This window comes from Eublepharis macularius, chromosome 4 (assembly GCF_028583425.1).
Source record: "Eublepharis macularius isolate TG4126 chromosome 4, MPM_Emac_v1.0, whole genome shotgun sequence".
NCBI classification, from domain to species: Eukaryota; Metazoa; Chordata; class Lepidosauria; order Squamata; family Eublepharidae; genus Eublepharis; species Eublepharis macularius.
In genome coordinates, this window is record NC_072793.1 from 22,964,792 (window position 1) to 22,982,199 (window position 17,408).

The following is a 17,408-nucleotide window of genomic DNA, read 5'->3' on the forward strand; positions in this document are numbered from 1 at the left end:
CTCCCAGAATTTCAACTGATCTTCAGGCCACAGAAGTCAGTTCCCCTGGAGAAAATGGCTGCTTTGGAGGGTGGACTCTATGGCATTATGCCTCAGTGAGCTACATCCCCTGCCCTCATGAGGCTCCACCTCCAAATCTCCAGGAATTTTCCAACCCAGAGTTAGCAACCCTATACTTAAAAGATCATCTGTGCGGGGAGGGGAATGTATCTGAATCCACACAGCAGTCTATGAACAGGTAACAGCCTAAGGGAGGATTTTTAAGCCTCCAAGCTGAAGGGAATGCCATCTTCCCCGCTAGCCACCTAAAATCAGACCCACATCAACACCCCCCCTGCCCCCAGCACCCTGGGCCCGCTCTTGTAGCACGGATCTATGGACATTCCCTTCCCTCACGGCTGTGTTAACAGCAAATCCCCCAAACAATCATGCTAATTGGCCTCATTAATCTGATGGCTGTTGTTTCCATCTGGCTGACACACAAGCCCCCTATTAATAACTTGCCAGCCAACGTCAACAGCTCCTAAGTGGCTTGGAACAGGCAAAGGCAGACTGTGAGCCTCTGTTCTGGCTACTGCTCATTGCCAACCAAGCAATGCGGTTGCCAGATATATTGATGTCATTGGCACCCTGCACTCCCCCTGGGGATGACCCAGACGTGGCTGGAATTCGGAGGGAAGGTAGCGACTGGTATTAATGTGCTTTGGTCCAGGTGGGCAGAGATGGTACTAGTGGTGACTATATGATAACCCTAATGACAGATGCTGGCTTCTCAGCTTACGGATAGCATTCAAATAGCCCTTTCCTCCTGAAGGCCATATCTAGGTATCATTCAGCTCCTTGTTCATGCTGTCATCACCATACATCAGTTAATGATGGAGATTAGATAGACAAAGCTGGCTCTGAGACGGAGTCAGACCATTGCTTCATTATTTGACTGGCAGTAGCTTAATCAGGGCTTTTTCCCAGGGGGAATGTGGTGGAATGGAGTTCCGGCACCTCTTGAAAATACTCGGCAATAGTGCTTGAAAGAGCCCTGTGGCGCAGAATGGTAAGCTGCAGTACTGCAGCCCAAGCTCTGCTTATGACCTGAGTTCGATCCCGGCAGAAGCTGGGTTCAGGTAGCCGGCTCAAGGTTGACTCAGCCTTCCATCCTTTTGAGGTCGTTAAAATGAGTACCCTGTTTCCTGGGTGTAAAGTGTAGATGACTGAGGAAGGCAATGGCGAATTACCCCATAACAAAAAAAGTCTGCCAAGAAAATGTCGCGATGCGACATCCCCCCACGGGTTAGTAATGACTCGGTGCTTGCACAGGGGACTACCTTTACCTTTTTTAGTGCTTAAAAATAATATTATTTCAAAGAAACCCATGTGTTTCTTCCATAGTTCCCTCTTGAGAGTTCCGCCACCTCTTTTCCCAGAAAAAACCCCTGATCTTAACTCTCTAGGGTCTCACATAGAGAAAGGTCTTTTGCCAACACCTGCTAATAGAGGTCACTTAACAGGAGATGCTGATATTTGAACCTGGGTCATCCTGGAGAAAAAGCTGGCACTCTGCAACTGAGCCACTGCCTGCCCTTCCCGATGGGTGAGTGGGACTGAATGCTATTGGCAAAGCAATGCAGAACAAGGTTATAGAGAAGGGAGCTACAGGCTGGGATTGTTAAGAGCTGGTATAGGCAAAACTGCAGCCAGTTAACTCTTATCACTGCCTGCTCATGCGAGTGGTCTACCTGCCTGATCAATGTCTCATTTGCAGTTGGGGGGATGCTGAAGATAGCTGTGGCTACTTCTGGGGATCAGGAGGACAGCAAGCTGTATTTCCCTCCCCCCCCAGTCACTGAAGTAGCTGCTGCAATCTTCCCTGCGGTCCTATTTCATATGTTAATGGGTGGAGAGAGAAAAAACAAACTAGACATTTTTCAAAATATCAGATCAGGATATTACTTGTGATAGTGTTCATCTACCTATCATACAAACCGCTCTAAAAATCATAGTGGTTCATCATGGTTTGTCAGAAATGAGTTCTGACGAACCACAGGTTCGTGAACCAAAAACCAGCCCGGTTCATGATGAACTTTGGTTCGTGTTTCGGTTCGTGCCCATCTCTAGTCCTGACCCAATGGGCACTTCCATGGTTACTATTTAGCAATTAAAATGCATTGAAATGCTATTTATTGACCTTCTGGAATCTTGTTTTGTTTGACCATAAGGCAGTTCACTTGAGTATACACATGAAGCTGCTTTTCAGACCATTGGTTCATCAAGGTCAATATCGTCTACTCAGATTGACTGTGGCTGTCCAGAGTCACTCCCAGGTCGAGGTCTTTTCACATTACCTACTTCCTGCCCCTTTTAAACGGAGAGATGCCAGGAATTGAACCGGGGACCTTCTGCCCGCAAAGTAGAACCTTTACATCTGGCTGGACCCATATTTGCTTTTACCTTCCTCTCTTGTCCTTTGTAATATGCCTTCTCTTTGATTACATTGTAAGTCTGCAGGTGGGATCTGTTTCGTTTTGTACAGCATCTAGTGGTTTTAAGAACCATTGTTATTTAATGATGCGGATTATGATGATAATGCCGTACTCTGTCCATAAGGAATCAATGAGGACGAGCCGTTAAGAGAGAGGATAGTTATTTTGTTGTTGTTTTCTCTTTGGAGATGAGGGCAGCATAGCTATAATAATAATGATAATAACATTCAATTTATATACCACCCTTGAGGACAACTTAACACCCACTCAGAGCGGTTTACAAAGTATGTTATTATTATCACTGCACAACAATCACCCTGTTAGGTGGGTTGGGCTGAGAGAGCTCTGAGAGAGCTGCAACTGACCCACTGTCACCCAGCTGGCTTCAAGTGGAGGAGTGGGGAATCAAACCCGGCTCTCCAGATTAGAGTCCCATGCTCTTAACCACTACACCAAACTGGCTCTCAATCTCAGAGAGCTTCATAGTGGAATGGAGCTTTGAAGCTAGGTCTCCCCAGTCCAACACTCTAACCATTGCACTACACTGTCTCTCAAAGTGTGCCTAACGGATGCTGGGAAACCTACAAATAGGGCCTGCAAGTCTTCCCTGTTTGCCTCTTCTCCAGTTGTTATTTGGAGATGTACCACCTCTGAACGTGAAGGTTCCATTTATCTACCTTTTCGATGTATTGTCGAAGGCTTTCACGGCCGGAGAACGATGGTTGTTGGGGGTTTTCCGGGCTGTCTTGCCGTGGTCTTGGCATTGTAGTTCCTGACGTTTCGCCAGCAGCTGTGGCTGGCATCTTCAGAGGTGTAGCACCAAAAGACAGAGATCTCTCAGTGTCACAGTGTGGAAAAGATGTAGGTCATTTGTATCTACTCAGGAGGGGTGGGGTTGAGCTGAGTCATTCTGTAAGAGTTTCCCAGGGTGTGGAATGCTAATGGCGGGAGGCTTCACTGTATCCTGAGGCGGTTCTTTTGCATATGGATTGGTGCTTGATGTGCTAATCTTCTCTGCAGGGCTATTGTCGGGTGTGGAGTGTTTTGTTGGCCTGGTGTTTTTCAGAACTGGAGCCCATGCTCTGTTCATTCTTAAGGTTTCTTCTTTCCTGTTGAAGTTTTGCTTATGCTTGTGAATTTCAATGGCTTCCCTGTGCAGTCTGATAAAGTAGTTGGAAGTGTTGTCCAGTATTTTGGTGTCCTGGAATAAGATACTGTGCCCTGTTTGAGTTAGGCTATGTTCAGCCACTGCTGATTTTTCAGGCTGTCCAAGTCTGCAGTGTCTTTCATGTTCTTTTATTCTTGTCTGGATGCTACGCTTTGTGGTCCCGATGTAAACTTGTCCACAGCTGCAGGGTATACGGTATACTCCTGCAGAGGTGAGGGGATCTCTGCTGTCTTTTGCTGATCGTAGCATCTGTTGTATTTTTCGGGTGGGTCTGAATACTGCTTGAAGGTTATGCTTTTTCACAACAATCACCCTGTGAGGTGGGTGGGGCTGAGAGAGCTCTGTAAGAGCTGTGACTGACCCAAAGTCACCCAGCTGGCATCAAGTGGAGGAGTGGGGAATCAAACCTGGCTCTCCAGATTAGAGTCCTGCTTCTCTTAACCTTTACACCAAACTGCCCCCACAACAGAAGTGATGCCATCAGGTACCACCTATTGTGCTGGGGAGTCCCACTGACACACTACCAGTCAAAGATGCATATATGTTGTTACATGAGGAACTCACATGGAAGCAACCACTATATAGGTGTCAGGAATAGTTATTTTTAATCAAATAATGAAGCAGGTGGGCTAGAGGAGCTAAATCCTGCCCTCTCCAGCACCTTTTCTCCCACCCGTGCTTTGATACTGGCAGTAAGCCTGGATGTCAGGGCAGGGGGTGGATATTTCAAACACTGGAACACTACCTATTGCTAGGTGGGTGGCGTGTATAACATTTACCATACCTCACAAGTCTCCAGTACTGCTTGCAGGCCAGATTGACCAAGCAGCATGTTTTCCCATGTGCCAGCTGGTGCAGCACCAGAGAGAACAAAATGCCTCCCCAAGCCAGTGAGCCAGCAGTGGGATTGATGTTAGCTTCACTTTTGAAAAACAGACCTGTCGGCACATCTCTTTGGGGAGCCAAGATGTATGTGTAATGATGCTGATTGGACAATGTCCCTTAATCCCTTCCCAAACCAGGCCACCAGACAGTCAGGTACCAGAATAGCAGAAATTTTCTATCATTGCCAATTGACTAAGGCAGGCAAAGTGAGACCTTTGATTCTTGTCGGCACCTCGTTTTATGCTCAGATCACACACCAGACATGATGGAAGCTAAACCTCATTACCTGCTAATTGCTGCAGATCTCAATTCAAAGGTGGCCAACCTTTAAATGCCAGTACTCTGATTCGAAAATTGGGGTTTTACTTTTGGCACAGAATGTTGAGCCATCGTTATATTAGCCAGATGATTAGTCAAGAGCTCAGTCTCATGGATCTCTGAAAACAGCACCATTAAAAACATCACTTTTTCCCAGAGGGAAACCCGGTGGGGGGGCCTTCCGGAGCAGATGTAAATCAGTTTTATTATACTGGTTCTAGGACTCTTTTACAGTGTAATCCTAAACAAAGTTACATTCATCTAAATCCATTGGCTTAAGAGGATACAACTCTGCCTAGTCTTAATGTGTTTTTTTTCCAGTCTCTGCTAAGTTGACTTGGTTTTTAGATTCATTGCCTCAGTTCTAGGCAATGGGCAATTTATATTTGCATACATTTAAATGAATAAAAATTGCTCCTTTTCTCCTACAAACTAGCAACTCTATGGGGAAGTGAAGAAACTAATTACACTAATTGCTGTAAGAGAAGTGTTCATACTATATTACAGTCATGAAGGGCAGATAAAGAACTCAGGGCAGGAATTCGACATTGAATGTGGATTAGCTGCCCACTAAGACATTTCAGCCACCCCATTGAACACCCCAGTGAAAGAGAAATTAAATAATGGTTGACTTTTTCCACTCTCATACGGGCTGGTAATTCTGAACTATATTAGTGGTTTAAGCAGAGTTGCTGCTCTTTGTTTTAGCCCTGAGCCTTTACCAAAAATCTGACCTCAGGTGCAGAGATTCCTCTGTCTGAATTCCAGGAAACAATTTCTTCATTGGGTGACTTTAAAAGCACTGGATCATGGCCAGTAAACCAAGATGGCAGAAGCAGGGCAGAAGCAGAAGACAGTGAGCCAAGCTACAAGTGACAAATGACACTTGAACGGCAAGTGAACAGACTCCTGTGTATTCTTCCCTGTTCACTTGCGCTCCACTTGCACTCCACTTGGGGCCAAGCTACAAGTGACAAATGACACTTGAACGGCAAGTGAACAGACTCCCGTGTATTCCTCCCTGTTCACTTGTGCTCCACTTGCACTCCACTTGGGGCCAAGCTACAAGTGACAAATGACACTTGAACGGCAAGTGAACAGACTCCCGTGTATTCTTCCCTGTTCACTTGCGCTCCACTTGCACTCCACTTGGGGCCAAGCTACAAGTGACGAATGACACTTGAACGGCAAGTGAACAGACTCCCATGTATTCCTCCCTGTTCACTTGCGCTCCACTTGCACTCCACTTGGGGCCAAGCTACAAGTGACGAATGACACTTGAACGGCAAGTGAACAGACTCCCGTGTATTCCTCCTTGTTCACTTGATCAAGTGGAGCGCAAGTGGAGCGCAAGTGAACAGGGAGGAATACATGGGAGTCTGTTCAGTTGCCGTTCAAGTGTCATTCGTCACCTGTAGCTTGGCCCAGTGTTGATTACTCAGGATTTAATTTGCCAGGGGGTGGGGGGAGTCGGCTTTCTTACTATCACTGTTCCCTTTTCCTATACCTCTAACTGCAGCTTGGCTTATGAAACAAGTAAAGTTTTCCTTGACATGGGAAAATGATACAGAACGTTTCACATGTTATACTTCTATCCCAGATTACTGTTAAAGGTCACAGTCCATTAAAAAGATAAGGGGGGGCACAGAAGAACCCTGTCTAGAATAATAAGGCGCACACATGTATATGAACCTTTAAAAGGCATCCCTTGTTGCTCTTTGGCTGAAGGGTTGCTACAAGCAGGATTCCAGGCTGGACTACTGTAATTCGCTCTCTGCAGGGCTTCCCTTGGGTCTGCTCTGGAAATTACAACGGGTCCAGAATACGGCTGCATGCATCCTTACAGGTCCTCAGTATAGGGCACACATTACTCCCAGCTTGCAGCAGTTACACTGGCTCCCTGTGAAGTTCCAGATCAGATTCAAGGTTTTGGTTTTGATCTATAAAGCCCTTAGCAGACAGGGATCAGCATACCTGCGGGACTGCCTCTCACCGTATGTACCCCAGAGAACGCTTAGATCAGCTGACCAACATCTACTGGTGGTCCCTGGCCCTAGGGATGCTAGACTGGCGTCGACCAGAGCCAGGGCCTTTTTGGTCCTGGCTCCAACCTGGTGGAACTCTGTATTGGTAGACACACAGGCCCGCCAAGATCTTTTATCCTTTTGGTGGGCCTGCAAGACTTTGTTCTGTCAGGCATATGGTTGAGGACAGTCCTGTATCCATCTGGGAGCCGCCCTACCGGTCTCTTATCAGGGGGGTGGTACAGTTTCTTGGCCCCTCATATGAGTTGTAGCGGGGGCAGAAATGACAGCTCCCCGCCCGCTGCACTGCTGGCAGGGATGGGCTACACTAATCGCTGTTTCGGAACTGTGTTTTATTGTCGTTGTTTTTGTTGTGATTTTAATATGTATTGAAATTGTTGTAACCTGCCCTGTTTGCGTGGAGGATGGGCAAGAAGTTTAATAAATGAATAAAATGATTCTTTTGCCAACGTAAGTTTGCTATCAAGTTTGCAAACGTAAGTTTGCTATTAAGGGCTGAATTCTTTGAATTCTACCATCTCCCAAAAGGGCCTCTCTAGAACTAAGGCTCTCCATGGAAAGAGCTGAAAAAAGGAAATACTCTTGAAAAAGGGCGGGAAAACTCAAAACATATCGAAAATAAAACCACTCGTCTACAGCTCCTTTGAACATGTCCCACTTTTCCTTGCTGTGTTGTTCTGTTGTTTTTGGACAGGTCTTCCTGAAACGTGTTCCATAACGGCTCACGGGAAGTTTTAAAGCGAGGAGCCGTTTGTCTTCTCTCACCCATAAGGCATTCTGCTGGGCTCAAGAGGAAGAGGAAAAGTCTCCCATGCTACTTAACTAAGGACCTACCCAGAAATGACGAGGGATGGTAACAGGAATCAAAACAGATCCCCAGTCAGAGAAAGCGGGTTGACACTTTGTTGCCTAGTAGCTTAAACAGGGGTCATTTTGAGAGGGAACACACAGGAACGCAGTTCCGGCAGTTCCCCAAAGAGGTCACATGACAGGTGGCCCCACTCACCTGACTCTCAGCCATTTTGGGCCCATTTCGACCTGGATTGGAGCCAAAACGGCCTGGATCGGGCCTCTGACGGGTGGTGAATCATTCTCCCACTCAGCAGTGGCCCGATCCTGACCATTTTGTGGCCCCTTTTTGGCCATTTTCAGCCCCTTTTTGCCATTTTGGGCCCAATTTTGTCCCTGAATGGCCAGGATTGGGGCCAATTCCACACGGCTTACCTGAAGCTGCAACGTTCTGGCTTCAGGTAAGCCATGCGGAATTGGCCTGGGTCTAAAACAGCCAGGATAGGTGATGCCAGGAGGTGTGGCATATGCAAATCAGTTATGCTAACGACACATTTCCAGCGATGTCAAGGGGTGTGGCATATGCTAATGAGTTATGCTAATGAGTTCCTCCAGCTCTTTTTCTACGAAATGACCCCTTAGCTTAAACGCAGTATTCCTGATTCAGAGGAGTTAGCCGTGTTAGTCTGTAGCAGGGCTTTTTTTCAGCAGGGACGCGGTGGAATGGAGTTCCAGAACCTCTTGAAAATGGTCACATGGCCGGTGGCCCCACCCCCTGATCTCCAGACAGAGGGGAGTTGAGGCAATCAGGGCGGGGCCACCGGCCATGTGACCATTTTCTCCGAGGGCAACCCACTGAGTTCCACCACCTCCTTTCCCAGAAAAAAGCCCTGGTCTGTAGTAGCAAAATAGAAAAGAGTCCAGTAGCACCTTTAAGACTAACCAACTTTATTGTAGCATCTGACAAAGAGAACTGTGATTCTCGAAAGCTTACGCTGGTTAGTCTTAAAGGTGCTACTGGACTCTTTTCTGTTTTAGTATTCCTGATGGAGCTGCTTTTTCCTAAAAAATCTGCAGAGAAAAAGAGAGCAACCAAGAATGCCAAAATTGCTGGTTGCAAGGAAGGAACCAGTCACTGAGAATAAAAGTGGCACACATCATTGCTTTGGGGAAAAGGGAAAAGATGAATGAGATGCCAAGAGTGATACCGATGGCCTCCTTTGGAGGGCGCTGTAGGCAACCTGGAAAGAACAGAACAGTCCATGCTGCACTGCCTGATTGGATTATCAAACTAATAAGCCTTTTTTATATATATTGAAGGCAGAATTTTTTTGGGATGATATGATTCAAGTGCCATTGCCTAATGGCACAGAAGAATGTTTAAACATAATGAGCACAGCCTCTGGGCAGACAGCATTATAATCGATGGGAATTACTTGAGAGCACTCATAAAAATCCCATTCATTTTCAACAGGACTTGTGCCGAAACCTTGCCTCCAGTTTTGTTTCATTTTTTTGGGTGCTCCGTTTTCGAATGTGGAATGGTGTGTGCAGAGAAACAGCTGCCAGTGAATTAAAATGGGGGGGGGGGTTCCCCTTCCTTTTAAAAAGGTCACAAGATCCATGGCAGATCCCTGGGAGCCTCTGTAACAAGGCTAGTAAAAATGAGGATTGAGTCTCACAGCTTTCTCTGCCCCATTCTGCAGGCTGAATAGCTTGATAGATCCCCATCTCCTTCATGCCCCCACTGCCAAGGTGGAAAATTTGCTTGGCAACCCAATCTGCCCCCTCTCACAGTGGCTGTCAGGTGCTGACTGGGGAGGCACTCTGGGGGAGGCCACACAGCCCTCAGACGGCAACAGATCTGAACCCCTCATCCCATGGCACACCCAGAGCCAACAAGCTCCCCTCTTTTCCATCCCTGCACCCATGTAGGTACGCAATGCTGGGTAAAAGCGAATGCTATGCAGGTTTGCAAAATGCAGAATACTGGGAACAGAAAGGGCTGCAAGAGTGCAAACAGAAGGGCCCTGGAGATCAGCGTCCTGCTCTTGGATTCAGGAGAACGAGCATCTGTCACAGCGTTCTTGTAAGACCATCATCCGGTCTTTCAGGTCACCATCGGTGTACAAGGGGGGGCAAGAGCACTACTCTGTCCTCCGAGTGTTGAGATGCTCAGACACTAAGCTGACGGGAACTAAAGAGAGGTATGTTATATACCCTACAAAGTACGTTCTATCAGCCTTCTCTCTGTCCCCAATAAATACACATTAATATCAGGATGACAATGATGGAGAGGAATTTGGAAGTCCAAAAGTAGACAAATCTGATCAAAGAAATACCAGGAAGCTGGTGACAACCCCCCTCCCCACTAATATGCCTACAGTTACCCATAGTTAGGAAGGAGTTTCTGTTTACAAGACAGGCAAACAAGATATTGGCATTGTAGTCCCTGAGACAGGAGGGGAGAGGGTTGTATTCCCTGGCTGTACAATAGCCCCATAGAGCAAAAAGGTAATGCAATTTACCTTGCCGGACAGAGATGTACCTGCCATTGGAGGCCATGAAAACTACTTGTGGGTGACTCTCTTCCAGATCAAAGAGTTCATCTTTGCCTGGCTTGGAGCTCCTGCCAGATTTGAGAGTGCCCGTAGGACCCATCGGTGCAAGGTATTTCCCATCACAATCCTTGAAGGCCAGTTTGCCTGCCTTGAACTCCAGTGTATAGCCAGAACGAAGGTCAGGCTCCTTGACCAGGGTGCCATCATTACGCAAGTAGCGATTGTCGCAGGTTCGCAGGCAATACTTCTTGTTCTGGAAGGTTAGTGTGATGAGGGAGTCCACACCCCAGGGAATGTTACTGTCGGTGGAGATCTCATCCTCTTGGGCACTGAGGTGTGCGTATCTTCTCCTGCTAACACTCAAGAGGTTTGCTTGGGGGTGGATGGCCAAGTGGACCGTCCAGAGCTCCGTTTCAGTGATGGTTTGGGCAAAGCAGGACAGCTTGTCTTCAGAGCCACCAAAGAAACGCTTGTGTGGTTCTGATTGAAGTGCCCAGCGCCCGTCCGACTGAGTGATACTAATAAAACGCTCATCGTTTCCCGGCTTCTCGGCTTCACATGTGATCTTGCCATCTTTGTCGGCTGATAGGTACCTACCTAGGTGGCTCTTCAAGAAGACCACAGAGCTGTCTCCGTCCTGCTCCAAGGTCCATATTTGCTTCCTTTTCAGGCTGGGTGCCGAGGCATTGACCTTGTAGCCAAAACTCTCGGCCGTCAGGTATCGATTATCACAGTTGATTAAGCCAAATTGGATCTTCAAGACTTGGTGGATCCCATTTGTTGGCATCTTCTGTCGGGAGAGCAAAGATCCCAAAGGATCAGGGCAAAAGTCTAGGTTTTTCCTAGTCCCTCCTAAGGTACAAAAATGTGTGCGTACATAGGTACACCCTCACAACAGAGAGATCTGGATTAGCACAAAATGAACCTTATACTTCAGTTAAAGCCACGGTGACGTGTCGCTGCCCCGGTTCCCAGTCCCTCCGTGCTGGCTCTTCCTTCATTTAATCTGCATCCCATAAAGCCAATCTTGTTTGGCTGTCTCTTCCCCCCTGCTGGCAGCACTGCTGCCTGCTGCACAACTCACACTGATCTCTTCCTCCTCCTCCTCTTCTCTCTTCTCTAGCATGGCAGAGGCGGCGGGATGGGGGGGGGGAGAGAAAGCTCAGAAAATGTACATGCTTAGGCGCCGCAGCCTTGCTTAATTAGCACAGCTAGGATTACAAAGCTCTCAATGAGCTGCCCGCCTCCTGTAACCAATAGTGGGGCTTCTGCGTAAGCCACAAAGAGAAGGGGGTTGACAGGCAACACAATGGTCTTTTGATGAGGCCTATTCTTCATGGTTAGCCTGCTTCTCTGTGTTTGTGGTGCTCTGTACTGTATCTATGTCTCTTGTGCCTTTGCAGTCTCAATAACGCCTTCCTCTCATGCATGATAGGTCCCCAGCTCCTTCGTGCCCCTATTGCCAAGGCGGAAAATTTGCTTGGCAACCCAATCTGCCCCCCTCTCCCTGCTGATTTCCCTGGTGGTGGAGTTATTCCCCCTTTTTGCTCCTGGGTAAAGTTCCAGGGCTCTCTGATTCCCTGTGCGGTAGGTCACCTCCAAGTTACACGCTTTCCCAGTCCAGCCTCTAATCTCCTTAACAATTAGCCAGGCATTTCTATTAGTGTAAACCTTTGATCCTTCTTTGGCCCCTTTGCCTCCATCTGTCCTGTAGCCCCAAATCCACAGTTCTATTAAAGGATAATTGCCAGGGCCCCTGCAACCGATGAGAGGGCACTGCCAAGAATCGAACCAGGGAAGGCAGGCAGCCAGGAACATGGAGCCAGGTCTGCTCCACTGAGGAACCATTGAGGGAGTGGAGTTTATTCATACACATTAGCCTAGAATCTGCTAAAGCAAAAATTGCCGACCGACAATGTGGAGGCTATCTTGAATAATTTAGCTCTCTTGTCTCATCATTGGCAGAAGCATGGCCTCCTTTCCCTCTCCTGTCTAGACTTTGCAATCGATGTGTAAAATCCATCTTGGGTACCATTTAGCCAACATAGAAAAGAGTCCAGTAGCACCTTTAAGACTAACCAACTTCATTGTAGCATAAGCTTTCGAGAGCCACAGCTCTCTTTGTCAGATGCATGACAAAGGTTGCATCTGACGAAGAGAGCTGTGATTCTCGAAAGCTTATGCTACAATGAAGTTGGTTAATCTTAAAGGTGCTACTGGACTCTTTACTATTTTGCAACTACAGACTAACTCCTCTGGGATCATTTAGCCAACCGAGGCAATCATACAAGACGGGTCCATTGATGAAAATACCAGTTGACAGTCAACAAAAACTGGGCTGGGGAAAATACAGAAGTAGGTGATGGAAGACCAAGTTATCTAACAAGAAGGAATGAGATTCAAAGTAAATCAGACCTGCTATAAGCGCCACCAATTCTATTCTTCCGTGACTAAGAAACGACGGGCGGCCACAGTGTGCATAGAAGCAATTCCCAGTGTAGGCCAGCAATTCCCAAACTTCCTGACATGTGGGACCCACATCTAGACCTACTGTACTTTTCAGGAACCAACTGCAAAGGAACTTGCTTCTCGCTCTCCAACATTAAATGCAAGATTCCCAACCTCTGCAATATGGAATACCCTTAAGAGGAGCCACGGTTAAGCACATCTGCCTGATGAGCCCGTTCTCCAAAACTCGTATTTATAAACATGAGAAAGCAGACCATATTTTATACTTTTAGACATACCATGAAGCAGGGCTTTTTTCAGCTGGAACGTGGTGGAATGGAGTTCTGGAACTTCTTGAAAATGGTCACATGGCTGGTGGCCCCGCCCTCTGATCTCCAGACAGAGGGGAGTTGAGATTGCCTTCCGCGCCGCTCGATCTAAACTCCCCTCTGTCTGGAGATCAGGGGCCAGGGCCACCAGCCATGTGATCATTTTCTCCGAGGGCAACCCACTGAGTTCCACCACCTCTTTTCCCAGAAATAAAGCCCTGCCATGAAGGTTAAGTTGTCTTGTGCTGAACCTGGGCAGGACTGTTTTGTTGTGTTTTAACCAACCCACCCCCCAATTAGAGCAGAGGGCAGCATACAAGATCCTTCCCTCTCCATTTTATTCCACTCCAACTGGGTGGTGGGTTGGGCGGGTTGAGGTGGAGTAATTAGCTCCATCATTGCAGCTCAGTTCTCTAACCCAGCTTCAGTTGCGATTTGGAAGGGGTCTTGGTCAGACCTCGCCAGCAGTGAGACTATGGGAGGTGAACGGCCCATTTCCTTCCATGTTGCCAGGGTTCACCTCGGTCAGAGAACCAGTATGGGGAGCACTCACTTTGCACTCGGTCCCTGGCTGGCTGAACCTTTTTCTCCCTTTCTGAGAGAATGGAGAGGGGATGGCAGCCCAGGGCAAACCAGCTCCTCCCTCACATGGCTTTTTTCTGCCACTAACTCAGAGGAGATGGACCCAGAACCTCCACTCCCAACTTGATAGGGTTGCCAGGTCCAGGTTGGGAAATTCCTGGAGATTTTGGGGGTGGAGCCTGGAAAGGGCGGGGTTTGGGGAGGGGAGGGGCCTCAGAATGGTATAAAACCGCTCTGAGTGGGCATTAAGTTTCCCTGAAGGGCGGTATATAAATCGAATGTTATTATTATTATTATTATTAGAATGGTATAATGCCATAGAGTCCACCCTCCAAAGCAGCCATTTTCTCCAGGGGAACTTATCTCTGTCACCTGGAGATCCGTTGTAATTCTGGGAGATCTCCAGCCAGCCACCTGGAGGCTGGCAACCTTACAACTTGACCCATTCCTTGTCCTCTCTCTTGGCCTTGCAACCCACTTGGGGTCGGGAACCCCCAACTCACATCTGGAGAGGCACTGATGTGGGTAATTCCAAGTGCAAAGGGGGGCACAGATGGATGAGGTTCACCAAGGGAAGTCCAGGGCTTGGATGAGCCTGAACGTCCAGGCCTCTATAAAAGAGAATTATACGGGCTCAAGAGGGCTTTCGCTAATTGTCTGCATAGCACATTTTGTGCAGGGATATCCTGGCGTATTATTTCCAGTCAATAAGATAAACAAAAACAAATGTAATGTCCTTGGAGGAAAGGCGGAGGGAGGGGGGAGGACTCTTCTGTACAGCCTTCTCAGAGAACTGTGCCTCTGGGTATGCCTGTCAGTAAACTCCTCAGATGTCTCCATCCCAAGGTGCCCTGAGGCTTGCTGAGTCCTCCATCCCCTCCCCTCCTTAACTTGTACATTAGGTGCTGCTCCTGTGGCAACCCCGTCTACTTCTTCTTGCTAGAGGCTGCTGAAAGATGAAGAGGCAGCGAGCGGATGTACTAGTATTCTAGCCTTTCCTTTAAAACTAATATTATTATTTACTGGTCTTCATACCTTCTGTACTTATTGTGCTTTAATTTTTATTTTATTAAAGCAAAAAGAGGTACAGGAAAAAAGAGGGAAGAAGGGGGGAAATCAAGACAAATATAAGACTGCTACAAGGGTTGTTAAAATACAGAGTTCAAACGACGTAAGGGTACTGATTTCTGAAGTACCTTCCTCTGCCTTCATCTTTTAGGCTATCTCGTTCTCTTTCAATCCAGTTTCAGCAACACATCCCTTGGGCTTATTTATTTATTTACCTCATTTATACCCAGGCTTTCCCCAAAACGGAAACCCAAAGTGGCTTAAATTGTTCTTCTTCCCTCACAATAACATGTGAGGTAGATTGGACTGTCCATCTGTCCTTATATCTTGGAGAGTGGAGTGACTCCCATTCTAGCTGTATCTGAGGAAGTGAGCTGTGACTCACAAAAGCTCATCCCCTACCACAAATTTTGTTAGTCTTATAGGTACTACTGGACTCTTGCTCTTTTCTACTTATATTAATTAACCTATCACTACCTGGTTGTTGTGGATTTTCCGGGCTGTATAGCCGTGGTCTTGGCATTGTAGTTCCTGACGTTTCGCCAGCAGCTGTGACTGGCATCTTCAGAGATGTAGCACCAAGAGACTGTCTTTTGGTGCTACACCTCTGAAGATGCCAGTCACAGCTGCTGGCGAAACGTTAGGAACTACAATGCCAAGACCACGGCGATACAGCCCGGAAAATCCACAACAACCATCGTTCTCCGGCCGTGAAAGCCTTCGACAATACATCACTACCTGTTTTTTAATTTATGTAGAAAACATATACGCCTTTACTACTCTTAAAAACCTATTCCTCTCCCATCACCTGTGCTCTGTCCATGTTATGTAGATCATTGATCTTCATCCTTTGGTTTGGGATTCTCAGGTGTGTCACAGAGCCTCACCTGCTGGGTCATGAGCCCCTAAAGAGACACCATATTTTATATTGCTTTTGGGAACAATATATTATTAGTGTGCATGCGTAGAAAGCAGAGGCGTGACACCTTTATTTGCATGCACACTAAAAGAAGCAGCAGGACAGCAAGGCTCTAACTCTTGACCTGTTCCTTTCTATGGTGCCCCTCCTGGTGTTAGGGTTGCCAGCCTCCAGGTGGTGGATGCAGATCTCCTGGAATTACAACTGATCTCCAGGTGACAAAGATCAGTTCTCCTGGAGAAAATGGCTGCTCTGGAGGGTGGAATCTATGGCATTATACCCCATTGAGGCCCCTCCCCTCCCCAAACCCGACCCTTTCAAGGCTTCACCCCCAAAATCTCCAGGAATTTCCCAATCTGGACCTGGCAACACTACCTGGTGCTCAGTTTGTGTTTCCTGTATCCAGCTGTCAATTGGTACGTTCCCCACAGTCCTGACCTTGAAACTGGAGACATCAAACTTTCGCTCCTCTGTTCCCCGAGACATTGGCAGCTACATGGGGTTAAAAGTGAGTCCCAGGTCTGAAATGGTTAAAGACCAACCACTGATTTATTTGCTTCATTTATATCCCACATTTACCCAAAATGGCTTACAACCTTCTCCACTTCTCAATTTTATCTTCACAACAACCCTATGAGGTAGGTTAGGATGAGAGTGTTTGACTGGACAAGGTAGATGAAGCAGAGAGAGAGAGCTAATGGGATAAATGCTCCATTATCATTCTGTTCTTAACAGTACACATCGCATTGATGGAATTCAGCAAACGTTCATCATCATCGTAATCAGGGCTTTTTTTCAGCTGGAACGTGTTGGAACGGAGTTCCGGAACCTCTTGAAAATGGTCACATGGCTGGTGGCCCCGCCCCCTGATCTCCAGGCAGAGGGGAGTTTAGATTGCCCTCTGTGCCACTTGCCACGGAGGGCAATCTAAACTCCCCTCTGTCTGGAGATCAGGGGGCGGGGCCACCAGCCATGTGACCATTTTCTCCGAGGGCAACCCACTGAGTTCCACTACCTCTTTTCCCAGAAAAAAAGCCCTGATCGTAATTATCTGATATCAGGGCTCTGTGTGTGTGTGTGTGTGTGTGTGTGCGTGCATGCGTGCGTGCGTGCGCGCACGATATTTGCTGATACTGAGAACCAGCACCTTTTGGGAGGCTCTCCCAAGTCCTGAGGGGGGAACTGATGGAAATCAGTGCAACCATATATATGAACACTGGTGTCTTTTTAAAAAACAAAAAAGCACTGTCTGATATGTTTAGATTACAGTCCTTCATAGGGTGAATTACATCAGTTACGCAGTGAAGGTTAAGTCAAAGTCCTGCCCCCAAATTTCATAATCTAAGGACCAAACTACACATCATGAATTTTTTAACATGTAGTTTCTTGATTCCTCTGATTCAGTCAAGTGTGAAGTGTGAGGGAATTCATTTCACAGGTGTGTGTGTGGAGGGGTTAGATAGGGACTATGGGGCAGGGACTGAAGGGGCTTCAGCCTTTCCTCTGTGACTTTTTTCAAACCCGAAACAGACAGGGGGGGTGCTTGTCACCCCACCGAAGTACTTTATGTATGTGCAGTCTATAAATTGATCAACTAGTGCCTCGTGGTGCTGTTTTGGATCACAAAAATGGTGCAGGGGGGAAGACTGAAGTCCTTTCTTCCCCTGTGCTGAAGTCCGAAAGAAAATCAGGTCCCCACACATTTGTGAAGTGAGTTCCCTTCCACCTGGCACATGAAGGGGAACCCAGAAAACACATGCTAGAAATTGTACTGTGTAGTTTGACACTCGGTTAGAAATGAACACCAGTCGGGTTTGCT

General features: G+C 47.3%; 1 protein-coding gene across 2 annotated transcripts in view; it reads right to left on the reverse strand.

Annotated features, from left to right (window-relative positions):
• Positions 1 to 16,563, reverse strand: part of FSCN2 (fascin actin-bundling protein 2, retinal) — a 36,186-nt gene extending 19,623 nt beyond the window's left edge. The window contains exons 1-2 of one of the 2 annotated variants that reach the window (XM_054978330.1): positions 16,549 to 16,563; positions 10,211 to 10,997 (exon numbers count right to left, since the gene is read on the reverse strand). In XM_054978330.1, the coding sequence (XP_054834305.1) occupies positions 10,211 to 10,997; positions 16,549 to 16,563 (802 nt within the window). Of the gene's footprint in view, positions 1 to 10,210; positions 11,031 to 16,548 lie in introns of those variants that run through there. The other variant, XM_054978329.1, reaches the window with a different exon arrangement.
• Between the last annotated feature and the right edge of the window lie 845 nt (positions 16,564 to 17,408).